Below are 27,013 nucleotides of genomic sequence, written 5' to 3'. Positions count from 1 at the left end.
TCACTGCTCTAAATGATTGTTTACAAGAATCATGCATTCGTGAAAGCTGCAGCGGATTGAGCAATCTTTATTTGTGATTAGTGTGTAGTGTTATATTTAGTCACGTTGTAGTTTAAGATCAAACGTGATTGAGTTAAAATGGCTGTATGGAATAACAGATGTAATCTATAGTGTTGATTAAACGATTCAAGTTTTTAAAACGTTTTTATGGCATATTTCTAAATGATTTTTTGAAATCAAAGTTTGCCACATTTGTGTGGGGAATATTTTGATGACATTTCTTATCATATTACTTGCATATTTTTAAACCCCTACGGAGACTTTTAATGACTATGGATTGTGATAGTGTTACAAACAAATCATTACAAGTAAGTATTATAATAAAATATTTAAGAATGAATTTTTCTTATAGTTAAACATCAAAAGCTATTTTGTTTGAGAATTCAGACAAAATGCGATAATGACCTCAGTTTTGTTCTGTATCTAATGTTTGATCTTTGATTGTAAAATTCAAATTTTAAGTGAATGGTATTTCTTATTGTTAAAGGGTATGAATGGTATTTCTTATAGCTATTGATCATTGACATTGTAAAACTTGTATTGCATTTAGATTAAATTCATTAAAATGAAAAAACAAAAGACTGTATAATTATAGACAAGGTCTGCAGTAATCTGTAATAGCTTCAAATGCTTATTTTTGTGATAAATTTCTTACATTAAATTTATGTCATATGGAAGTTTAGAGATGCTATTTCAAGTGCCTTCTTCATTTGATTACTATTCAAAAATATGAGGGCCAGTAGAAATAGCTTTTGTATAATTTTAAAAAAGTATTAATCTAATTAATTAGTTGAATTTTCTATTCTGCAAATTTAAAGTTTAATATAAAAATTAAGGAGAAATATGTTTATTTCATGCAAGAAAAATTTTAGCTCTGAATAAAGGAAAATATGAATTGTTATACTTGCTAAATTTATTTATATATAGAAAAAGTGCATTTTCCTCCATTCTCTTGCCTGCAAATAATGTAGATCTTTCTTCTATTCAAAGAGCTCAGATGTTCATCTTGATAATTAGTTAATCATGCCTCTGATTTTTTAAAATTAAAATTTTTTTATTTGTTGCTTTTAGTAATTACATCAGATTAAAAGTTATATTAAATTAACAATATAAAATAAAGCTTAAAGTTATATTAAATTAGCCATCTCAATATTAAATTAACCACCCAAGATATTACTTCTTTAAAGAAGTAATATCTTCTTAATAAATAAATTTATCTTTGTGAATATCAGTATTAGATTCATGATAATAAAGTTATTTTTTTTATTTATTTGGATAAATTTTTTAAGTATCATTTTTGGGGGATCGTAATTTTATTAATTCACCAAATTCATTATATTTAGGAAGAGGAAATACAAGCTATGTTTTCCATATATGACTCAGAATGGCAAGTCGAAGATCCTTTCAAAAACAGTTCTTATAGTATAAACATTTCTAATTCTTCAGGCAATAGTGTGTATTTCAAAGTAAGTATTTTGATTTTATTTTGCACTTTATATTAATGCAGAGAAATTTTTAAAGCTTGATGTTTCCATCTTGAAGTAAACAACATTAATATAAATTTAGATGGATAATTTCTTTACTCATCTGCACAAAATTATTCTGCATGTCTATGCTTTTTATTTATAGGCAGTCATTTTATATTGCCATTAAAACAAACAAAAGTATTCAATCTTTTGTAGCCAGTGTGCAGTTTTTCATGAATAAGTTTATAATCTTTGTCAAGATACTGGAAAAGATTTTATTCCTTTAAACAAAACCAATTTTTGAATAAAACTGAAAGATTTATGCACCATAATTTGTCTCTATTGACATGGAAATCAATTCTTTGAGGAATAGTTCTTACAATAAGGATAAATAGGAATATCAGTAGATGGCATATTAGAACAGATTTTAAAATAAAAGAAGCACTAACTTAGTAGTTTTTTTTATAATCAGTGAACAAAGTGAATTTCCGCATTATTTTTTATAATTTATGCTTCAGTTATATTTATTAAAATAGTGAAAGAAAACTATTAATGTTTTATTTTATATGGAATTTACTTAATTGAGATTGCCATTTAATTAGACCAAAATGTTCTAGTTCCAATATTGCTCAATTAAATAGAATCAGCTGCATTTATTTTAAAATGTTAATGTCTGAATTTATATAATAATCTCATTGAATCCTATTTAAGGATCTGAAATTTATATCACAATATTGCAATAAAATAAGAATGTTTTTTTTTTTTTAAATTATATTTGTTTTGAAAGAATATTTGTTATTCAGAATTATAGAATAAATTCTCTAATAAATTTTCACGAAATTCAGACTGATGCTGCCTGTTGATTGAAATACATTGGCTTAGCGATTATGAAGAAAAGTGGGTATATATGCCTCAGGCACTATCTTGGGAAATACCATGGAATGAAGCATTAATGCATTCTTATCAATTTTTAAAGTAAATTTTTATATTGAGGGGAAAAAAATGTAATGCTATAACTTGGATCTCAATTGCAATTTCTAATCCACTGAAGATGACAGGGTTTGAAAAAAAATCATTTTGTTCCTAGTGCAATTATTTTTGCTATGCTATTGCTGAGATGATTATTAAAATTCATAAAATTTTCTTAAAACTGTATGAAATAAGGGTAATAATTTTGTCTGATTTTTAAGATTAATTTTTGTTTTGAATGTATTGTTTGAATGATTTATGATGATGGCATTATGATTCTTTTTTCTTTTTTTCAAAATTGTTTAAAATATAGGTTTTTTCCCCCCCCATTTTAAAAGAAATTTATGGGGTATTGAAAAAAAGTGAATTGATGAAATTTTTTTATAAAAGCATGAACTTTCCTCACACTTGAAATTATAGATATGTAACTACTGTAAAAGATTTTTAGTTTTTGTGTTAAAGTAAAAATTTTACATTTTTTTTTTATTTAAGAGAAGATGAAAAAGAGCCTGTTTTTTAATAATTATTTTGAAGAAAGATGCTTAGCTTAATCCTCTGATATTAAACTTTTTGCAATTTGAACACTTAAGTTAAGTTACTAATTAAAAAAAAATTTAATAAACATTGAGAAATATTTTTTTAAAGATAATATTAATGACCGTTGATTTTATTCTTCATAAAACTTGCACAATTGCTTTTATACTTATTTATGAATCATCTTAAGAATTCCTAAAAAAATGTTAAAAGTAGTATGTGTTACTTAATTTATTCAAATATGCTACTTGTGCATAAACCTTAGAAGTGGAGCACTTATTTGTTTTAATAGAGCAAAGCTTATCTTTACTCATGGAAAGACCCCATATGCTGGGTCTGTAAAATATGAAAGTGTTTATAAATAAGTTTTTTATTATATAAAATATTCTGACTGATGTAGCTTATAGATCTAAATTCTTTTGTGGTTGTTATCTCTAAAGCAGAAAGACTTGATTATTATTAAAAGCTTTTCATGATATAAAAAAAAGTCATAAATGACCATTTGGAGAGAATATGACATCTATTATATAGATCTAGTGAAATGAATGAATACAGATAAGTTTAAAACAGTTTACAAAGCTAAATTGTAGTTAGAATTCATTTATTTACATCTTTTTGCAAAATGTTGTAATTTTTTTTATCTTCCTGATTTTTGTGCTTAATTTAAATAAAATAAACTAAGTTCCATTTCTTCAAAGGGGGGGGGGGAGGAATATTTCTGAAGAATTAAAAAAAAAATTTAAAAAATCTGTTATCTTTTAAAATCTTTTTTAATTTAAAAAATATTTTTAAATAAGAAGAAATAAATTATTATGAATTTTTTCAATATGTTAAAATTTTTCTACTTATACTTAGGTCACTTTGCCAGAAGATTATCCATTAAACTCACCACCTCAGTACTTGATAAGGTAAATTATGTATATAAAATTGGAATTTTTACGATGACAAATATTTTTGAATTGAGCGTTTATCTTAATAAAGCATTTGTTCTTTTCATGTGTAGTGCTCCATGGATGAGCAGAGAAGTGAAAAACAGGCTTATAGCTATGCTGGAAAATATATATTGGTAAGTATGAACGATTCATTTGTAAATGTACGTAAAAAAAAATATTTATTGAGTGCTTTTCATAATCATATTTTTATAGTTTGTGCTAAAGGTCCTTGTTTTGGAATGTATGCAAATTGTGTATCTTATGAACATCTGTTTTTTTCCCCCATCCCAAGGAAAAATATATATGATAAGTTTACAAAAATGTGGTAATAGATGTTTTCTAGAGAAATGAAATGACCCTAGGCGAAAGAACACAGAGAACATTTGGAAACAAAGTTATTGGTTATCTTTGATGTAGAGTAAGGATAATTCCAACATCTAATAATGTCTGTTACCTTTGATGTCTAAAGAATGTTACATCTGATGTGCATAAATTGTAATTCTTGAAGTTTGCTGTTTCAATAGTTTTATGAATTCTTAAATCATTTAATGTTCATAATTATTTTTTTTTGCATTTAATGAATCCTTTTATAGGGCAGTGAAGAAGAGGAACTTTATATTATCCTGTATTTATTGAAAAGCTGTACAAATGCTACTTGTTGCCAATATTGGCTGCTGATTTTAGAATAGTTTGCAGAGCTCTGACTCCTTTTTTTAAAAAGTATCATTTTTTAAATTTGTGGCCTCTCTGAAATAGATAAAAGCAAGTTAAAGATTTTAAAAAATACTAATTATTTCTGTTAATAAACAAAGAAGCTTAATTATTTGCACTGAATTTACACTAATGGGAGATTTTCAATAATTTTTGTAACCTTAGTAGAATTTTGAAATTGCTTAATGATTTATGTTTTGCATAAGTGTTAGATTCTTCATCTATTGTCTCAGTCAATTGTTGAGAAGTTTTAAATTTTAGTTTAGTCTAGTCTATTCAGAAACATAACTTTCCCTACCTGTATATAAATCTTAATTAATTCATTTTAATCTCTTTTTAAAAATTGAGTTAGCTTAGGCTGAGTTTAAATAAAATTAAAATACATAATAAATATATGTTTTACATTGAAATTAATAAATCATATGTTAAAAGATTTGAAGTTATATTTTAAATACATTTCTTGAGATGTTCTTAATAGAAAAACAAAAATGAAAAATTAGACAGCATTTATTTGGACGATAAAGCTGACACTATTAAAAGTTTTGAAAATAAGTTTTCAGATATATTTGTTTTAAATAGCATTTATTAAAAAAAATAATTTAATTTATTATAACTTTGGTTTAATGAACATTAATATTTAATGTCTTTTAATCATTAACTTTTTTTTTTTGATATTTTATGAACTAAAGATTGAAGTGAATATCTAATCTTTTTTCCAATTAAATTATATTTAGTTTCATTATATTTATTCTCTAATTTCAGTGAGAATATTGGAAATTGTGTTCTTTACCAATGGGTTGTAAAAATACAAGATTTTATTGAAGGAGATATTACCGAAAATATTAGTTTTGATGATTCCAAAAATTTGGTTGATCATGAAGATGCAAATGCTAGCCAGATAGCATTGAATAGTACATGTGAATCATTAGGTAAAACAGGTTTTAAAAATAATTTTTTCATAATGTTTTTATGGATTTTATGCTAACTTAATAATCAATAAATAGTTAATAATGAAGAATCTATTTTGCTGTTCTAATGTTTCAATAATGTGATTACGTTTAAACAAACACCATATAGTTTGATCAATATTTATAACTTTTATCTTTAGTTTCTCATATATTCATTATCTGAACAATTTATCAGCAAAATGTCTAAAATTAAAGGAATAAAAAGAATAGAAATTTTGATTTCCTCCTCTTGGGTTTAAAGGACTTATTGCATAATTATCATTGTAAGTTACTTAAATTACTATCAATAATTATTATTTTATGGTTCTTATTTTAATTTTAGACAATTTGCATTTATCAAGTACCGATGAAGAATTACCTCCTATCATACACGGTGAAATAATACAAGATAAAAAAAGTGTTTTTCAAGGTCATGTAGCCAAAGTTGTTTCTGTTGAGCAAGTAAGCTTTTTATTTTATGAATTTTTAAATAAATTTTTAATTAAATACCAAATTATTTTAAACTGACTCTTTAGATTCAGTAAATTATTTATGCTTAGCATTTCTTTATTTATAAAGATTTTGAGTTCTTAGGAATGCTTTATCAGTAAATTGTAAGAAAACTTTCTAAAAAGTATATAAATAATCTGCTTTTGAAAGGAATGTGAGAAACAGAAAAAGTATTTTATAATTATTCAAAAATAAGCATTTAAGAGGACAAATTTAATACTTGCTATTTTAATTAAGTTATTGTTCAACTTTATGCATTGATAATTTCATTAAATATTGTGAGTCTTTTGTTCTATGATTAATATAAAGAGTTATTCATATTTTTGTAAATTCTGTATACAAAATATGCAATGTGATTATTTCCCATTCTAGATATTATATTTTTTGTAATAATTGGAACCTATCTTTATGTATTCACTTTTAAAATGATTGAAAATATAATCAGAAGAAATGAAATAATACTTATAAGACCAGGCGTTTTGATTTAAAAAAAGTTTTTAGAATTGTAGTAACATAATGATTGATCTGTATTATATAATGATTCAATAATATAGTGAACTATTTTTAATCTATTAATGATTAGTCATGCTATTGTATTATGGTAAATATGATTTCTTATTTTCATTTTAAATGTTTGGTTATAGTAATATTATAGTTCATTAACCTCATGACATAAATGGAGTTTAAAGCAAAAAAATAAATGACTAAACATTAAGTGCATTATATATATAAGAAAATCAAAATATATGCATTATAAAATTTCAATTAAAATTAAAATTTATTTCTGAAAACAAATTAAAAAAGATACAATTGTATTTAGAGTTATTACTGCTGCTACTACTAAAACACAGAAAAACTTAACCAAATCAGTAAAAATACCAAGTCAATATTAGCAAAAAGAATAAATATAGAATCAAAAAGGAAGAAAATAAGAATCCGGCCTGAAGACTTTCCCCTAGGGCCACCCTCAGGTAGGGATTCAAACAAGGGAATTTTTTCTGTGAGGGATCTGACTTTGTCCAACAATATTGACCCCTTGTGACCCGAAAATCCCCTGAAATTGAGGCCTTAGAGATAAACCATTTTTTGCAGAAATAAAGCAACAATTACAATCTCCAAATTAAGTGAAAATTATGATAACATAATATAAACTATAAAAAAACACTCACAACCATTAATAGAAACAAAAAGGAAAGAACATACATACCATTAGCAGATAAAATCTCTACAGAATAGGCTTTTATCATGTTTCCCACATTCTTACTGCATAAAAACATGTCATCATTCATAGCAATAAAGCCATCTATTGAGTTAGTTAGCATGTAACTGAAAATCTATTTTTAACCATGCCAAAAGATTAGTAAGATATTGATTCTTCTCTTATTAGAATTTCTATATTGCAATAGTTTCTAGGAAATTCATTAGTAGTTAAATTTTTAATGAGATTATTTGTTGCTTCAATTTAAGAAATTTTGTTATTACAAACTCTTTTAATCCTATTAAATTGCAAAAAAATTAATTTTTGAAAATTTTAGAGTTTAGATTAAAATAGTAATTACTAAGCTTAATTATTTTAAAGTTGAATTCATCCCTTTTATTGTAGATACCAACTAATGTTTTACCATTAGAAATTTCAATTTTTAAATCCAGATAAGTAACTTCAAGTTGATTTTTGTTTGTTTCAGTTAGCACTAAATCTTTTGGATAACAATTACTAACAATATTAGTATTATCTAAGTTCAACAAATGCAAGTCATCAATATATATCCAACCATTTATTAAATTGTGTTTAATTATTTTTTTCTCATAGTAATGGGAAAATATTGGCTAATGCACTTAAGAAAACTGTTCCCATTGGAATGCCCTTTACTTGTTTATAAAAATTAATTCCATTAAAAATGTAATTTTCTGCAATATTAAATTTACATAATTCTAGCTAGTTATTTTTTGTAATAATATCTTCATTTAAATATTTGTCATATGAAAGTACAGCCATTTATTAATTTTTCATGAGGCAGATTAGTGTATAAATTTTAAAAATCATAAGTATATATATATAAATAAAATATAAAATGTTATTTTATTAGAAAACTAGGTAGTTATTGGTGATCAAATAGTTTGCTGGGACAATTGGTTGCCAAAAATTTCACTTAAATATTTGCACAAGTATGTTTTAATGATTTCATCTGCAAAATATTTTCTAGGAATATATGCTAGAAAAATATGTAAAATGCAAAATATTTACCAGGAATTTTCTTAATTTTCTGTCTATATTTTTATATATTCAATTATATCACAGGAAAAGTAGTAATATTTAAAAAATGAGTGTACTTTAAAAAATTTTCACTGTTGCTTTTTTTTCTGAAATTAAACCTTAATTTTATTTGTAAGTACAAAAAAATTTTATTAAAAGAATACTTTATACTGAAACTTGCTCAACATAGAAAAAAATAAGCTGAATCTTGATACCTTGATCATCAAAAATGGGAAAATCCCAATAATTAGAAGCAACATTGAAAATGCTTTCAGATTCACTTTAAGCATAAAATATATTATTATAAAATATGCTTAAAATATTTTTTTGAAAATAGAAAAAAAAAAAATGCACAATGAAAAATTGTTTTTATGTATTTAAGATGAGATAAAAATATTTTTTGTGCTATCTTAATATATGGAAGTCATCGTGGGGAAAAAAAAAAAAAAAAAAAAACTACATTTTGCATCACTTTTAATTGATTAAAATTTTGAAAGAATCATTCTAAGGTGCACATTTCCTCCTCCAAAGTCTATATATGCCAAGTATGGTAGCCAAAGGTCAAACAGTCTGACCTGTAGCATCTCCTCATACACTTTATTATTAGTGGAGAAGAACATAAGTATGTTTTGCTGCAATCTTTTCTCCTTCCCTTTTTACAAAACATATGCATATTTTTCTTTTATGACAAATATTGACTGAAAAAAATATGATGATTTTATTGATGTTTAAAAAAGAATATGCATTTAAAAATAACCTATTTCCTAATGACAATTATTGGGAGACTATCAGCTTATCTTTCTATATTCTTTTTATTTGAATTTCTTTAATGTGAAATTAAAGATAAACATATTTATCTTGCACTATTTAATTTTATATAAAAATTTCAGGTTAATTAACAAAATTTTTATTTACATCATAAAAAAATGTCCTTTCCTTTGGTTTCTAAATCACTTTAAATGACTATTATATAGTCAACATATTGTATTTTAAAATATTAGTTACATTTTCATTATTGAGGCCTCAGCCAATAACATGCTAAATCTTAATGATAACTTACAAAAAATTGTAATAGCTTTCTTAACACTTACGTTCGCATTAACAAAAAAATATCAATTTTCAAGCTTGGGAGTGATTACAGTCCCTCAAGCAGAAAAATAGTCAATATTTTGTATTGATTTCTTTGTATGAATTGATTTCAGGTAAAGAAAATTTTGAGTAAATTAAAAGAAAACAGAAAAATAGCTATTGCTACTCATAATATTCTAGCTTATCGGTGAGTAATAAATTTGTTTTTATTTTTTCATAACTTGATTTTAAAATTTCCTAGTTTTTGATTAATTGAATTAACTTTTGTAGACTAGTTATAAAATATTTATAATAATATTGTAGATTATTATAAATATTAATAAATTGTAACAAACATTAACTTGAATATAGTATAGAATGGCTACATAAATGTTAAATTGAACTAGCATATCTTTTGTCCATTTAAATTAGATTTAGGCTGCACTCTGTTATAAAAAGTCATAAATTTAGCATCTTTTTTTTTTTTTTTTTTTTTTTTGTAATAAAACTTCATAAAAAAGCAAAAAATCTTCAAACAATCACTTGTATTTACAAGTGCATTGCTTGAATAGGTGCAATTGTAATTGTACTGTTTTTCATTTATATAGTTCTTGTTGGCTTAACAAAAAGATATTTCTTAAAAAAAAAAAAAAAAAAAAAAAGTGAACATAGGTTAAGATTTTTTTTCAGTTATTGATTTTCAACATTGATTTCTTTTTAGTTGAATTTTTTTTTCTTTATACCTTATATTCTTTGATATTTGAATCTTCTATAATATTTATTTTGTATATTAACTTTTTGGAAATTTTTGAATTATTTTGATGTGTATTTTAAAGAAAATAATTCTTTAAGTCTAAATGTTTCAAAATAGATATAAATAATTTCTAATTTTTTTAAACTTGATGAACTTTTGTCAATCTGCTTAGAATATTATTGTATTTGATTTTATCTATATTTTATAACAGTGCATACTTTTTTTTTTTCTTTTACCAAAATTTTAAATACTTCTGCAGAATTTAACATCTTAGTTTCTTATTTTTTTTCGTACTCTTATGATTTATATATATATATAATTTTTTTGCATACAAAGGGAAAGTATTGTAATAGTAGATTAAAAGTATTGTAATAGTAGAAAATAGAGTAAAAAAATTCAACCTTGAGATTTTCGAGAATCTTCACTTTTCAAATATCAAAAAACACATTTTTGCAATTATATTGGTCTGTGTACAAATACGATGACTGAAAAAGACATTATTTTGAAAGCACAACATTTGGTATGTGTTTCTAATGTCAAATTTGCAGAATACTTTCAAATTTTAGATGAAATATGTCTAAGGGAAGTCTGCCTCTGTGCATATGAAAATGATAATTGGAAAATGCAGTGAGCTTAGAAATGAAATTTAATACATTATTTTATCATTAGAAATATGTATTAAATTTTGGATGCAATCTTTTACTAGAGTGACATCTGCATATATGCAAGTGAAAACCTTCTCTAAAACATGTAATGACTTGGAAAAATGAAATTTCAGATACCAGTCTTATGATTAAAATTGCAAATCTGTATTGAAATTCAGGCTCATTGTTTTATAGGAAGTTGCCCAAAACTCATATCCAGTTTTCTTCATCATATGATGAAATGCAAAACAGGGAATATTAAATCACTAGGATTTTTGGAGGTTGGAAGAAGGGTGCTCACATTTTCAGAATATCATGTTTTTCGAGGGTTTGCCATCTCCTCATAATATATTCAGAGAATGCAGACTCTTAAAAGGAGAGCTGTAAAACATGTGCTGTATTAGCTAAATATATGAGAAAATTGAAGGCAAACACTCCCACTGATTTTTAAATTTGCACAATGAAATTTTATTTCATTAATGCAGTGGATATTTGTACTTCATGAATTATTGCAAGTGGCTACTCAGTTTAAAGCCATCCTAATTGAATGAGAGCAGTATTAACTAATAATGGTTGTTAAATTATAAATTTTCTTTTGTAGTTCAACTTTCTACTTTGAAAGTTTGAAAATGGGATGAATGTCTTCAAACTGTTGTGAGTACTGCTAGCTTATTTGTCTTTCTTATTTGTTTTATATGTAGCTTTTAGTAGCTCTGAATGGTTTCTTATACAAAAAAATTAATTTTTCAGTGCATAATGCATTTAAGATTTCTCAAAAAAGTTCTTTTTGACAAGAAAAAAAAAATTGAAAGTTTTCTCTGGAATGGCAAAGAAATGTTGTTCTATATTAAACATTCTTTGAAAATTACAGATTTCTTTTTCAGTGATATTGAAATTTTGGAAAGCAGTATAGACTAATTTCTCCATTTGATCTATGTCAATATTGCTGTGAATTTTGAAATAGAAATTTAAGATAAATATTGATTCCTTATCTTATGTAAGAGATTGAGTTGATTTATCTGCATGTAAAAAAAATTTGAAAGGTTCCAAAAGTTTTTTTTAAAAAGAAACACTGATATCCTCAGAACAAGAAATATAGCATTTTTCTCTTCTATACCCCTCTTCTTCAAAGAATTTTTATAATTATATTTTTGAATAATTTCATTATTTATTTATTTTTTCCCTTTATTTTTTCAAAATATTTTATATCTGAATGAAATTTCTATTATTTATTCTTTTGTATGCTACTTTTTCTAATGATTCATTGGTAGAATTTGTCTATAATTAGAATAATTTCTAGCATATCTAGAATAGTTTTCTTTTGCATAAATAATTTTCTCTGTATGAAAAAAGAGAAAAGTTATATTACTTTAAAGTTTTTATGTGCTTCTTGGCATTTGATTTCTTTCATGTTTATAAGAATTGAATTTTGTAATCAATTTTTTTAAAATTCGTTTTCTAATATAAGAGATTTTTGAAATTCTGTGCAATTATATTTTCTGTACTTTTATATAAAATATTTTATAAAAATATAATATTTTACTGTTTTAAGAACTTAATTATTATATAATTGGGCTATTTTTTTAAATTTTGATTTAATAGGGAAGATACATTCTGGTAGTGAAACGAATTACAAAATTCTATAATAATTATTCTAATGAATTATAAATTATTTAAAGATTTAAATAAATATCAGGTAATTTAGAAAAAATAAAATTAAAGCTTTTTTAAAAAAAAAAAGATATGTTTTAGTTAGCGAAAAAAAAATATTAGCAAATATGTCAAGAAAATAAATGGAAAAACTAAAAAACTGAACACAATAAGTCACGATAAATATCATAAGGAAGTACATTCCTGAGCACTTACTAAAAATTAAAGTACTCTATGAAAAAAATTAAAATCTCAATAAACTTGGGAGTTTTAATATCAGTCATGTATTTACAATCTTTGCTTTGACCAGATTTTTGATTATTTTTTTATCTGTTATTAATGAGAATATGATTTTTAAATATACTAATAAAAGCATGATTCAAAGCATGAATTTTATAGTACACTTATAAAAAGCATGGTATTCAATCTTTTTAATAATTATTCTTTTTTATTACCATTCTTAATAAAAAATAATCTTTGAGTATTTTAAAAACAAATTTTGAACTAGCATGTTTAATTTGAAGAGTTATCTGAAACTCAATATATAGTCATCAGACTGAACCATTTGTTTTTATTTAATATTAGTGCTAACTGTTTTCAGATATAGAAACCCTGTGCAATGAAAATTTGATTACGATTTCTCTGAAATAAAGGCGAGGTGAAAGATTGAATAGGATGAAGTTCATATTTTACTAGCTAATATGTAGAAATGCTATACTAATTTTAAATTAATAAAATAGTAGGAATAAATAGTTCAAAAAAATGCTAACAAAGAACTCCTGAACAGCACTCTTCTTATTTGTTGAATCTCCCTGGGAAAAAAAAAGTACAATACTTGAAGATCATTAAATTGTTTTTTATTATTATCTTGATAACCCATATTTATAGCTTTATATCATAATTATTATCTAAGACTCATTGTATTTGTTTCTTATAAATCTTTGCAACTCATATTCTTGACCTTCCAAGCAGTCAATTATTTTGATCTGATATTATTCAACAAAGAGCTTTCATAAAGTATATTTTCCTCATATATATTTTAAGATATGTAATTAAAACTTTTTATGATGATAATCAATTTTCAACAGGGAATTTAAATGGTTTAACTACGAAGAATAGAATTTCATTGTTTGGTCAGTTGTAGAATTAAACTAACAAATTCATGATTAAGCTTATTTTTCAGATATAAGGATTAAATCAATGAGAACTTTCATACCTTGTTATTCCCTGAAGAAAAAAAATATTGTATATGATATATGAGAATTTTATTGCTATCTTCCAAGTAGAAATGAAAATTCTTTAACTAATAACATGAAAGGACAAAATGCATAGTGGAATATTTATAACATTAGAGACATAAAATTTAAGTGCTCATTATAATAAATGTTTTGAAAAATGCTATCTATAAATTCAAAATATTGGAAAACTTTTTCTTGTTTCTCATAAACGTACCACAAGATGAATACAAGACTATAAGTATCTGATGATATTTAATCATAATAATTCAATTAATACCAACAAATTTGCCCACACCATTTGGGGACCAATTATAAATGGCTGCATATTGTTGTTATATGTGCAATTATTTGGCTTTATTCATCTTATTAATAAAAAGCTATATGCAAAAATAGGTGCACTATCTATGTTTTTTTTCACGTATTTCCATAACGAGGAAACTATAAAGTACTAGCTATATTATTTTCACATTTTTCCATATTGAGGAAACTATAAAGCACTAGCTATATTTATGTGAAAAAATTTTATTTAACTTTTTGACTATGGGCTAGATACTACTACTTTGGGCAGATTAGAAAATAGCATTAACAGTAGCCTATAGCCTATGGAGAGAATATTCTGGTTTTCCCTCATAACCAAGTTATTAGAACACAGATTGCTTGTTTAGCCAGAAAATTGAAACCCTAATTGTCATATTAATACAACAATTGTATCAAACTATAAATAAAAATTCTCATAGTGCTATATCTGTTGGGACTCATAAGAGAAAAATCAACTATCAATATACATATTTTAGAATCTTTATTCCTGAGAACATCATTAGTGAAGAATAAGTATTCTTGCTTGTGACGACATCCTTCAGTAATGCCCCCCCCTAAATATTTCAAGTTTATGGTTGATATTACTCATTCACAATAAATTTACTAATTCTTATGAGCAGAGGAAGTTTGTTTTGATGCTTACTCACCTCCCTCTCCCCATCCAGTGTAATACCCCCAGGCAATTTGAATCTTTATGAGTATACTTAAAATACCATTAGTGACTACTTTAGTACTTCTCTGGACATTTGAACAGATTGAAAGTTTATTTAAGTTACATCCTGTTTTCTTGTTCCTATTTCAGGATGGACCTCATAATTTAATCATAATAATTCAATTATCCTATAATATCCTTAAATGGTGAGCACAACACTTTAGCTGGTATTTTCCTCCAAACATTTCCACCATACCAATGGAAGGACTTTTGGCTATGATAAATTTATCATGCACCAGACTACTCTGCATGACGATTCTTTGGTGGAATCGGGTTTCAATCTTATAATTTTGTGATTCTGAAAATTAAATCACACCAACAAGCCACAACGGCTCTTAAGTAGTTTAAAAGAGCATTTGGCATTTAATGGAGTCACAGATAACTATATTAACAATGTGTCAAATTGTTACACATGCTGAAGAGCATATATACATGAATAATCTTTTTAAGGCAAGTAAGAAGATATTCAAAGTGTAAGTGATGTTTACTAGGTAACGGTCTCCTTTTTTTTTTTTATTAGTTTCATTTGTTAAATATATGGGGGCTTTTATTTTTCTTTTTGAACTCATTTTCCTGCATATCATCAAAGTAAAATTATATTTAAAGAGTACAATCTTAATTTGTTTCAATATATTTATTTTTTTGCACATTAAAAAAAAATTGATTTTTTTTGTGTGAATTTAGTAATCTTATTTATACATCTTTCAGAATTAGTATAGGACCTGATTCATTAATTCAGGATTGTGATGATGATGGTGAAACACGGGCAGGATCTATTCTTTTGCATTTACTACAGGTAAAAATAATTAATATTTTATATATCCTTTGTTAAAGCAAATTTTGGTTAGAAATAATTTAAAAAAATGTAATATGTTGGGTTTTGTAAATATATATTATAATAAATTATTCTTGTGGCACTGTAAATTTATTCAGGCATAGGAGGAGATAACTTTTTCCTTCTTGTTTGTTTTCTTTTGTAATTCAATCCTGAAAAAAATTTATTTGTTATTGAAAATAGTTCCATCCTTCTATATATTAATAATATTATTGCTCTGAATCATAAGCAATTTTCTAAATTTATATCTGCATAAATGACAAAGTAGAAACCGTTAGTGGTCTCCCTAAAATTTTCTTGCATTCTCTCAAATAAGATTTATACCCTTTCCCCACATAAAATTATGGATAATATTTAGTAATTGATTTGGACCCGATTCTAAGCATAATGGGTAGTTAGATTTTTATTTTGAGAATTGTGTGTTTCATAGTAAAGTAAAGAAAACTTGTATTTGCACATTTTTAACTACAGGTCATCAGCAAACAGTAATCATAAAAAAGCCTATTAGCATGCAATCTTTCATGATTAATCACTGGGATGTAGTTAATGTATAAGTGCTAGTATATCAAATATGTATGTGGTCTTTTTGAAATCAAAATTTGATACAAAAGTACAGTTGTAATCACAAAATCATATGCATAATTGTATTTTTGAGTTGTCATATTTAGTGGTTGTGAAAGCACTGACTTGATGAATTTGGTTCCAAATTTGATACAAATCTACAGTTTAGATGCTAAAACTGTGTGCAGGTTTTACGATCTAGCTCTATTTGGACAGCTGTATTTCCTCTAAAATTTGATGTTAAGACTATATATAAATTTCATCTGTCTAGCTCAAAACACTTTTGAATTATTGCATTCATAGACAAAGCCCCCAAAAGTTTTTGGGAGTGGGGATTTGTCAAAATTTGAAGTTCAAATTTTTTAGCAATTTTACAATAATTTCTCTTTGTATATTTTGAACATGAGAAAGTAAAAAGCTAGCTTAATGAGGTATATATATATATATATATATATATATATTATATATATATTATTGTAATGTTATGTAAATGACATGACAATTTTTTTTAATATAGTGCAGTTTTTTAAATTATTCTAAAAATGCTAATGGCATTGATATACTGTAAAAATATTAATACTTACTATTCTCATTCGGTCATATATTTCAAGATTATTGATATTTAAAACTGATTTATCATAATATATAATTTTTAGAATGAACATAAAGACTATGTTGCTGATTAAAATCTTTTCAGATATTTTATAAGCAGCACATAACAATACTTTTCCCCATTAAAAAAAACAACCTTGAATAGTAAAATTTATAAAGTTGCTAACAACATTGAAAGAAATTTTTCAATTTGGTTCCTTAATTATATAACTCACAAAAAGTAGAAATTATCAAAAATTCTAAGGAAACTACTCATAATTCACATTTAATAATTATTACAAATTTTAGAATAGATAGTTATTTGAGTAAACAAGGTACGAGTGCTGTTATATTGCATTAGATATTAAAATATTTTTAACTTATTGGAAATTTTTTTTTTTTTTTTTCAGTTACTTGATGTTAAGGATGTTGTTGTGATTGTTTCTCGGTGGTATGGAGGTATACATCTAGGACCTGATAGATTTAAAGATATCAATAATGCTGCTAGAAAAGCATTAATTGAGGCAGGTTTTATACAAGAGGTAAGAAAGAAAATATGAATACTTTTCCTGCATTAAGAAAAATATTTAAAGATTCTAGAGATATAATACTAAATTCCTTCCTTTTTAGAAAACCAAAGGAAGTGAAAAGAAACGCTAGAAGTCTGTGATAAATTTCCTTAAATGTGCCCTTTTAACAGTAAGATTTTGGTAATTTTTTTAAAATAAACATTTAAAGAATTTGTGTTAAATTGCTCACTTGTTATAACCTTTCATGTAATTCATACTTAATTATTTTGGTTTTTTTAAATCACAATGTTTAGGATGATATTAAATCCCATAATAAATCCATTTTATTATGGGAACTGCATTTTTTTTACTCACATTACAAAGTTATTTTTAAATTTTCTGCTAGAATATATCTGTAAAATAAAAGTAATTAGATAAGAATTTGGAATTCTAAAATTCAAGATTTAATTTTTTTAAATATAAAAAGCTGATCCATCACTTTAGTATTGTAATATTTTTTTAAAACTAAATGCATAAAATTTGCTAGTCACAAATAAGGAGTTAAATAATCTGTAAAAATTCATTTTATTCATTTCTAGATGGAAAAAATAAAAAAATTACGAGGAAAATTTCTGAACCTTAGTGTATTAAAAACATTTAAAGTAGCCTTCATAAATTATGCATAGAACAAATATTTATGTAAGTGATAAACTTAATCTATTTATGGCTAGCAAAAATATAAATTAAGTGGGAATACATTTTAACGTTGAATGATAACATATTTGAAGTCTTAAAATGCTATATCAGGATATAATATTTTTCATCAATGGAGTAGCTTAAACAGGTACTGAATTACAATACAAAGGAGGCCACAAGTATAACTGAAATTTGCATTTTATTTCAAATAGATTGTTATTAATGGCTAAAGAAAAATTATCTACAAGAATAGGCACCAACCAGAGTCTGGCGACTAGTGGAAACATTTGCACTTTTAAATCTCTTGCATACATGATTTTTATACCATGTTCTCTGAACATGTTTAAAAACAAAAAAAACTTGTATTAATGCAAAGACATTTTTTCAGGCACAGGATTTTATAGGCTTAGAAATGCACATTAATTTTGAATGTGTGTTCTGTAAAAACATTATTTTTCAAAATATTCTAACACAGAAGTCAAATAATTGATGGCCTTCATCTGTGATTTTGAGTGAATGCTAGCAAGCTCGATCCACTTAGGCACCATATAGATAGTCTTGTCACCAAAGTGATAACTAAATTGGCAGGATTTCCTAACTGCAGACCCGCCTCAGATGCCAGTCAAGGTTGGAGATTGCTACAGAGTCCTAGCTGCATTGCAAAGTTGATACACTTGATCTAAACTCCCAATGCTTTTGGTAATGTACTGCCACAAAATCCCTCAAAGTGAAACCTGCAAATGTGTGCATTTCAATCACTTAAATATGTTTCATAAAATCATATTTATTCAAATAAAATAAAAATTGAATAATTTCTATAAAACATTTAAAATGAGGAATACATTCAAGTTTTCAAAGTATTTTCTTGACAGTATAAAAACATACTAGATTTCTGATGGCCATTAAATGTGGAAAAAAAATGCAGATGCCACTAATGAAAACAACATATGCAGAAATAGCTTTCTTTTCCCAACAGTCGAATAAGTGCACTTGGGTAGAATGCCAACTATTTAGATGTAGTGATTTCTTAGCAAATATATCTATTTAGTTAGTTCAATAATAATAAGAGACAATGATTTGGGCCTTGCATGATCCACATACTCATTAAGAAAATAACATGACATTTATAAACTTCTTATATAGACTATATTCCATTATTTCAGAACCATATTTGAATCAGTACTATTGGGCAATTTAATTTCATAATTAAGAATAAGGTGACAATGTCAAGTTTATTATTTAAAATAAACTTTGCTTATTAAAAAAATATTTAACATTATTAAATCAACAATCCTATACTTTTAATTATATAAAGAAATTTTAAGATAGGAAAATAACAAATTTTTGTTATTTAAAAGATAAATAAAACATTACCCAAAATTTTCTGTTCCTGGTGTGGATTCAATGTTGAATTCGGCAACTGGAACACCCCTGTCAGCAACAGCAGGTGCAAACATTGCAGCAGGATAAACAACAGATGATGTACCAATCTAAAATCGAAAAGATAAATGTAAAAAAATACATGATTTTGATATAATTGAATGAGAAAGGATATGTTTTAATTTAATTATCAAAGAAAGATTCAAAATAAATTCTTAAAATTCTTATGATAATAAATTATTGCAATGAAGGGGGGGAGAAAAATGTTGCTGTCAAAATTTGATTCAGTTGGTTTATTTCTATCTACAAGTCATTAAAAAATTACATTACTGTATATTGGCTAGATTATCTTCATATTAGAAACTTAACATTTTCAAAAATTAAAAAACAAGTCATGCTAGGCAAAAATAAAGCCATAATGTTAATTTTATTTATTACACATCAAATAACATTTCATATTTCACAGAAGGATTTTATTGAAAAAAAAAATGAAAATAGTGTTAATCCTATTTTTATATATATTCAAACACTAATAACTTACAACTAAACAGAGATCACACTGGTCTAATTCTTGTTGTGCTGCCATTAAAACATCAGGATCAAGTGATTCCCCAAACCATACAACATGAGGTCGAAGTAAGCCAGCACATTTTACACATCTGATAGGAGTGAGAGAGAAAATACAAAATTAAGTTTTTAAGAACGAACTGGCAAAAATAAGGGAAAAATATAAAATATATTAAAAATTTAATTTAAACTTATAGGTCACCTAAGAAATGTTGTATAATGTTAAAAATGAACTTAGCAATATTTAAGAAAATATTTGATAAGCATTAAACGTTCAGATTAGAATTCTAGTTTTTCTAAAATTTTTAACATCTTTTAAATAATTTTGAATGCAAAGTAGAAATTTCTAATCTTAAATTTTGATACCTTGGCAAATCTTGCTCTGGAATCCTTGCATCTGGTACATCGGGATCTGGTGCTCTACATTGGAAATAAAAAATGTCAAGGTTATAAAGTTTAGAATTCCCCCCCCCCCCAAAAAAAAAAGAAATAAAAAATATCTTTCTGGATATTTACAAAGGATTTTATTCAAAATAAAACTAAATAGATTTAAAATATTACCTTCTTTCATATGATTTTTGTTTCTACATTGAATCATATGTATGATAATTAGACAAAATTTTAATCACATAAACTTTACATTTATAATAAAAACATGTACTATCAATATTTAAGTATGTATGTTAAGCTAAAGGAATGCCCTTGAGAAGATATTTGTCCTTGACCATTGCTTTTTCTCTTGAACAGGGGATATGCTACTGTATCAGAAACCATTTGACAAAAGAAGCAAGCATACATCGAAAAGTTTTAAGACAAGTAAATTCTTGGTCCCCCTCCCCCCAAGATTGATATACAAAAACTAAAAGGTCAAAATAACTATTGACTTCTTTTATTAAATCTTTGTACTCGGAAAACCAATACGATGCATAATCATACATATATGAGTAAGGATTCATTTAGTTTTTAGTAAGATAGAAAAAATAATGATTGTTCTAAGGCATGAAATTAAGAGTTTTTAATAGGCTTATCACAATTACTATGTATCAATCAGAATGACAAGGAAAATGAATCAGATTAAATATAAAAAAGCAAAAGGCTAATTATATCTAGTATCTGTGGCTTCTGATTACCGATTCTCTATTAGTATGATTGATGATTAACTGAATTCGGAAATAGATTGGAGACGATAGCTCCAGATGATGGATATCTTTAGTAAAAAATCCAATATAGTGATAATTTTATTTAAATAATATCTATTACTGTGACTTCAATTTGCATATTTAGAAGGACATTTTAGGTATATGCATTATATATTAAAGATTTTTTTTTTTACCCAATTCAAACAAGATATTGTAAAATCTGGTACATATTTGATGTGAACAAAATAAGAATAATGTATATATAAAATTTAAAAATAAAATAGATTTAAATATAAAATCTCTAAATAAAATAACCATCAAATGGTGATTATTTTAAAAAAATAAATTCATTTTAATATATATATTTTGGAAAAATGGAAATTATTCAAAAAACTACTTTAATCAACATTTTAAAAATAGAGCATTTCATTACAAATGCATATTTACATACCCTTTACCAGCTAATGCAGGGCAAATGGGACTCGCCCTATTTTCTGCAGTATCTCCACATTTGGTACACCTAGTACGAAACAAAGTACCTATATATTGAAAATAAAAGTCAGAATAGTCCAACAATCTATATGATAAGTATAATACAAACAGATATAGAAATATATTTTCAGACTGTAACTGTTAGATTGAAGAAACTTAAACTTCAACAAAGAAAATATTAAAACATTTTATAGAATAGCCGAGTCGGATTTTTCACATTTTACATATTCAATTCTTAATTGACTGACATGAATTAATTCAATTCATTTAAAAAAACTGTCAAAATAACAAAGACTGACATGCTAAAGCACATGATCTTACCATTTAATAACTATTACATTAAAATTATTATTTGCTTGGAGGTACAATATTAAACTTAATTGATGTACCAAATTTTATCCATCATGTTCTTTTCATTTTATAGTTATTGTGCTAATTATATTTGAACAGCCAGACAGACAACTTTCTCTAAATGGGTTTCATATAAAATTTAAAAAAATCTTCAAATTTGATATAAAGACCATATACCAAATTTCATCCATTTCCTCAAAATGTTTTTGGGCTGTTCATGTTCACAGACAGACATATATTTCTAAAAAAGTGTTCTTTTAGATTGCGGAAGATCTGAAAAGTGGAGACTCAAGCTGTCGAGTTCATCAGTACGAGCAAGCAAAAATTTCATATAAACATGGTATATTTAACTGCACAGGATTCAATAGCAGATAAGCATTCTAATTTTTTAAAATTCATACCATGAAGTTCTAGAAGATTCTTAGTGCCTGCATCTCTATGCAGTTCATCTATGTTTTGTGTAATGACAACAAGTCTTCGACCTTCTGCAGCCAATTGTGCTTCAGCTTTTGCTAGAGCATGGTGAGCCTTTAAAGACAAAAAATTTACTAATAATACACACATGTAAATTTAAGAATATAAAACCAGGATATGAAAAACAATGAACTTACTGGATTCGGCTTTTTGCTCAGAACCAAATCTCTGCGATAACTATAAAACTCCCACACAAGTGAGGGATTTGCTAAAAATGCACCAGGAGTTGCCAGATCCTGTAAGAAGAAAAAAATTAGTCAAAAACTTAAACTATTCAGTTTTAAAGAAATATAACAGAAAATATATATTTTATAGAAAATAAAGAAATAGAAGTCGAAGCTTTTAAACATGAGGCTTAACTAGAAAGCCTTAAATTTAACAAAAGAACCTCAAGTTTGAAAGTTATATCAAAATTAATTATTCCCACTTTTATTATGGTTAACTAAGATATATAGTAATTATAAATTAAAATATAAAATATCTCAAAATAATATTTGAAAGAATTACAGCCTAGAAATTATTGAATTTTTACTTATCCTAAATATTCAAAACCTCTTTCTATTCCTTTTCAATAATATGTAAAATTTTAGCAAAAATAATCAAAATAATAATTTAATTAATTTATGGATAATCTAAAATATTTTTAATACTAGAAATATACTATATGCAACTAAATTCCTATATAATTTCATCAGAGTTATTTGTTTACTGTAAAAGTATATATATTTCTCAGTAAGCAAATACCGCAGATGAAATTAAATATGGATTTTGTTTGATTATATATAGATAAATACTACAATACTTAGTCACATATAATGCTTAAATATAGTAAAATTCACGGTTATGAAATATATTCAATAAAAGGGTACTTTAGGAGAAAAATGCAAATACATTGTAATCAATTTCAAATTTAATGCAAGTAGGAACTTGCAAAAATATAACGTTGAAAATCTATCTCATTTTCAGAGTATCACAAATTCAAAAATGAAAAAGTCATCTTGTATAATAAATAGTTTCTCTTCATTTTAAATTTATGCTATTTCCTTAAACATTTATTGTCATATTACAATAACTAAAAATATTTTGTCAACTATGCATTATAGATTAAAATAAGGTTGTATTTTTTGAAAAGTCACTGGAAACTATTCAATTTCAGCAGTTTTACATAACTATAATAGCTGCTGTCAAGCAAAAATGTTACAGCAAGGCAACTTTATGTCACAAAGTTTATAGAAATAAAGCATACATATACATGCAAACATCACCAAAATAAAACATTATTATTAGGACTGGGCCAAAGTTTCATTTGACTGCTCACATCATAAGATTAATAAAAATAAACCTATGAAAAACCAATGTTTTAATTCAGTTAGCAAGGAAAACAGCAGTAAAATCAGTATTTTTAGGTAACAGTAAAACCCTTAATGGACTTGAAATATTAAACTATATAGTTGTTTCTAAAAAAAAAATTAGATTAAAATATTCATGAAAAATATCAATTAAATAAATCTTGCACATTTTAAAATTTCTTAATACTATAACAGGTGAAATGAATAGTTAAAATACAAAATATTAAATACTTGCTTTTTTTTTTAACCTTTCAAAGGAACCAATTTATAATTTATGGCATATTCAATAATTTGAAAACAAAAACTTATCATATTCGATGAAATGTTATTAATTTATTAACATATCAAAATCCTTTCTATTAACTTGATAAAATAAGAAATTGACACATCTCATATTTTTATTTCACAATGTACAAATACTATGATTTTTAAGACACCTTTAAGTTATTTAAGCGTTTATTAATATTTTAGAAGGTTCTGACACTACTATGAAATAGCAGCTTTCATTAAGGGTAGCAAAAGGACTGAACATAGACAGTTTTAAAATAAGCATACTTTTCACAAGTCTCAGAAAGCATTAAACTAATGATTCTCCCTAATAGAAAGAAAGTTCAAAAATCTATATTTCAAATGTGATTTTTAAAAAAAATGCCATACTTGTGCATTATACTTCCTCCAAAGTCCACCAGCACCTCTAAAGGTAGGAATGCCACTTTCTGCACTGATGCCAGCACCAGTTAAAGCAACTACATGCTTAGATTTCTGAAACACAGTTCTAAAAGCAGCCATATCTGAACTTGGCTGTTTCCTCACTTTTCCAGCTAATGAAGAAGACGCCATTCTACGTAGAAACGTTGAATGACGAGTAAAGACACAAAAAGCCATTAACTTGTTAACTCAATAGTACACTAACTTCTTGAAAACATTCTCCTATAAATAAGTAAATAATTATGTAATAAACAGTTTATTAATAAAAAAAGATTTTCAGTTCAATATTTTTTTATTTTATTCTATTTATTTTATTAATAATTTTAGAACTTTAAAATACTCGTGATACAAAATTTGACTATCATTTAAAACAATCACAAAATTAACATACTAAATTTAATATCCCAATAATTAAAGTACAATGCAAGAAAAGATTTTGCAGAAACTAAAAACTCTCAGAAATATCTAAACTTAAAAAGCTGTAAAATTGAATTTAAATATTTATATAATGTGATATTAACTACTCTTTAAAATCATTTAAAAACTAGTTTACTTTTTATACTAAGTTTTATAATAAACAGTTTAATAAAGAATAATACTTTTAAATGTAACAAAATATTTCTGTTAAAAAATAATCCAAATGATTTTTTTAATTTAAATTTTGTAACTTCTCAATTATTTTTATTTAAATAGAAAAAGAAAAACTGGAAATTTATTCCAATAAGCAGATGAAATATTGATATTAATATTATAAAATTAAATACAATTCAATATTTAATAATGATATATTTTACATTTATTTAACCTTCATTATTTAAGAATGGAAATGCTTTTATTCTATCTAAATAGTTTTTTTTATATATATACATATACTGCATTTGTCATTAACACATAGTTAAGATAATAAGGTATGCTTAAGAGTTTAAAAGTACAAGGTTCAATAGAAAAGCAGGCATAGTATAGTTTGATAATAGTAATAAATAGAAAAGTCCCTAATACATAATCATGAATTATATTGATACTCAATAAAATTTACATTTTTTTTTAAATGTAAATATAGATTGTTCTACAATTCCAAGATTTTGAAAACTCATCTAAATTGTTTTTACTTAAATTTATCTTTAAAACAAATAAATTTGATAAAATAATAACTGAAAAAGAATGCTTAATATAAAAAATTTTGTTTTTAAATCAAAACAAATTCTATATTCATTTTTTTTTTATTTCAATAAGGTTCTAGGACATGATTGAAAAACATGAATTTAAAAGTTTTTAAATGTTTGTAATGAAAATTACTTTATGTAAGCTATTTACAAGTTGCTATAGAAGCTGGAATGTAACTTGAAGGAGAAGAAATTGACAAGAAATTTTGATATAGGAAGGCAAATGATATATTCATAGTATTTATAAATTAACATTTCACTAATAATACAAATATTTTTATGTATTCATAATTATTATAGTAATATCACATAAAATACAAAAATAAAACACTTTATGTAACTAATTAAAGTATATAACTATAGTAAGCCAGAAATAATAGCATTTATTTTTAAATTAATATATTCTATTAGAAAACTATTACAGAATAAATTTACCTATAGCAAAATTTACAAATAATAGTGTATAAAGTAATTTGTAAATAACTTTACACAATATGTTTGAAAAATCTCAATCATCATAAGAAATGAAAATCCAATGAAATAATCAGATTATAAAACCCAAAATAAATCTTACATTTGGATAATTAGTTTAATATTATCATTACAACTTAAGGCTACAATATATATATATATACACACATTTATAAAGAGTAAATGTAAAATACTTGAAAAATTTTGCAATTCAAAATGTGAATTATCAGTCTTAAATTGATTTGACATTCAGATGAAATTAATACAGAGTAACAAAGATATTATTCTGTTGTATTTTAAAACTTTCAATAGAAGAAAATATTTATAAGCAGATACACTGTGTAAGGATTTAAAACTAAATTTCAAAATTATTCTATATCATAGATATTAAAGCAGAATAATTCAGGTATATTATATGTAAAAAAAAAGGTATTAAAGTAAAGTGAAAGGAGAGAGGAAGCTATATAATTTTACTTTTTTCGCGCAAAATGAGTTCATGTGCAGATTTTTAAATTATAAAATTCCCTCATTTAATATGAGCGTAAATAGAAAAACTGTATCTCCAAATAAGGAAAATGTATTTTTTAAAAATATAATTCAGTGAAACTAGAAAAGAAAGAGTATAAAGCATTTAAGAAACATTGAGCAACAAGATAAGTCAACTGCCTTCAGGGCATGTTTCAAAGTGCCTGAGGAAAAAAAAAACTTTTATCAGGAAATGAAGCTTAACGGTATCGTTTAAAAGGCACCTTTAAAAATTACAAGCAAAAAAGAAAGTTGCACTAACTACAACAGAAACAGTAATTCATAAATTAATACTAACAGAAAAAAAGCAGACAAAAGGAAATTATTAGAAGCTGTGGAACAGCGCTAACACAAATTAACATATATTTAATCAGAGGAAGAACATACGATCGTCTAGCGCTCAGAAAATAAATATCATTAAGTACAAATAAACAA

General features: G+C 25.0%; 2 protein-coding genes across 3 annotated transcripts; one reads left to right on the top strand and one right to left on the bottom strand.

Moving 5' to 3' along the window:
* Positions 1–23: 23 nt before the first annotated feature.
* Positions 24–20,885, top strand: LOC129983876 (protein IMPACT-like). Of its 2 annotated transcripts, XM_056093555.1 has the most exons (11): positions 24–368; positions 1,404–1,526; positions 3,885–3,937; positions 4,033–4,095; positions 5,435–5,601; positions 5,963–6,081; positions 9,586–9,659; positions 15,476–15,563; positions 17,165–17,296; positions 17,385–17,453; positions 20,654–20,885. In XM_056093555.1, exons 1-10 carry the CDS (start codon positions 327–329, stop codon positions 17,412–17,414), a joined length of 891 nt encoding a protein of 296 aa, XP_055949530.1. In that variant the 5' UTR covers positions 24–326; the 3' UTR covers positions 17,415–17,453; positions 20,654–20,885. The 2 variants fall into 2 exon arrangements, with proteins under 2 accessions (XP_055949530.1, XP_055949529.1); XM_056093554.1 differs by lacking the exon at positions 20,654–20,885 and having other exon boundaries at positions 17,385–17,505.
* Positions 18,140–27,013, bottom strand: LOC129983878 (NAD-dependent protein deacylase sirtuin-5, mitochondrial-like). Its single transcript, XM_056093556.1, has 9 exons — positions 26,877–27,013; positions 24,369–24,641; positions 22,500–22,598; positions 22,290–22,416; positions 21,497–21,584; positions 20,273–20,326; positions 19,881–19,998; positions 19,334–19,449; positions 18,140–18,693 (listed from the first exon to the last, which is right to left on the bottom strand). The coding sequence occupies exons 2-9, from the start codon at positions 24,594–24,596 to the stop codon at positions 18,639–18,641; spliced, it is 885 nt and encodes a 294-aa protein (XP_055949531.1). The 5' UTR covers positions 24,597–24,641; positions 26,877–27,013; the 3' UTR covers positions 18,140–18,638.

Source organism: Argiope bruennichi, chromosome 9 (assembly GCF_947563725.1).
Source record: "Argiope bruennichi chromosome 9, qqArgBrue1.1, whole genome shotgun sequence".
NCBI classification, from domain to species: domain Eukaryota; kingdom Metazoa; phylum Arthropoda; class Arachnida; order Araneae; family Araneidae; genus Argiope; species Argiope bruennichi.
The sequence above is the reverse complement of the archived record's forward strand: the minus strand, read 5'-3'. Positions and strand labels throughout refer to the sequence as shown.

Coding starts and splice junctions, on each gene's coding strand:
- LOC129983878 (XM_056093556.1), bottom strand. CDS start 24,596: ATGGCTTTTTGTGTCTTTACTCGTCATTCAACGTTTCTACGTAGAATG. Junction 22,599..24,368: donor GGAGGAAGTATAATGCACAA/GTATGGCATTTT, acceptor TTCTTCTTACAG/GATCTGGCAACTCCTGGTGC. Junction 22,417..22,499: donor TGAGCAAAAAGCCGAATCCA/GTAAGTTCATTG, acceptor TTGTCTTTAAAG/GCTCACCATGCTCTAGCAAA.
- LOC129983876 (XM_056093555.1), top strand. CDS start 327: ATGACTATGGATTGTGATAGTGTTACAAACAAATCATTACAA. Junction 369..1,403: donor TTACAAACAAATCATTACAA/GTAAGTATTATA, acceptor CATTATATTTAG/GAAGAGGAAATACAAGCTAT. Junction 1,527..3,884: donor GCAATAGTGTGTATTTCAAA/GTAAGTATTTTG, acceptor ACTTATACTTAG/GTCACTTTGCCAGAAGATTA.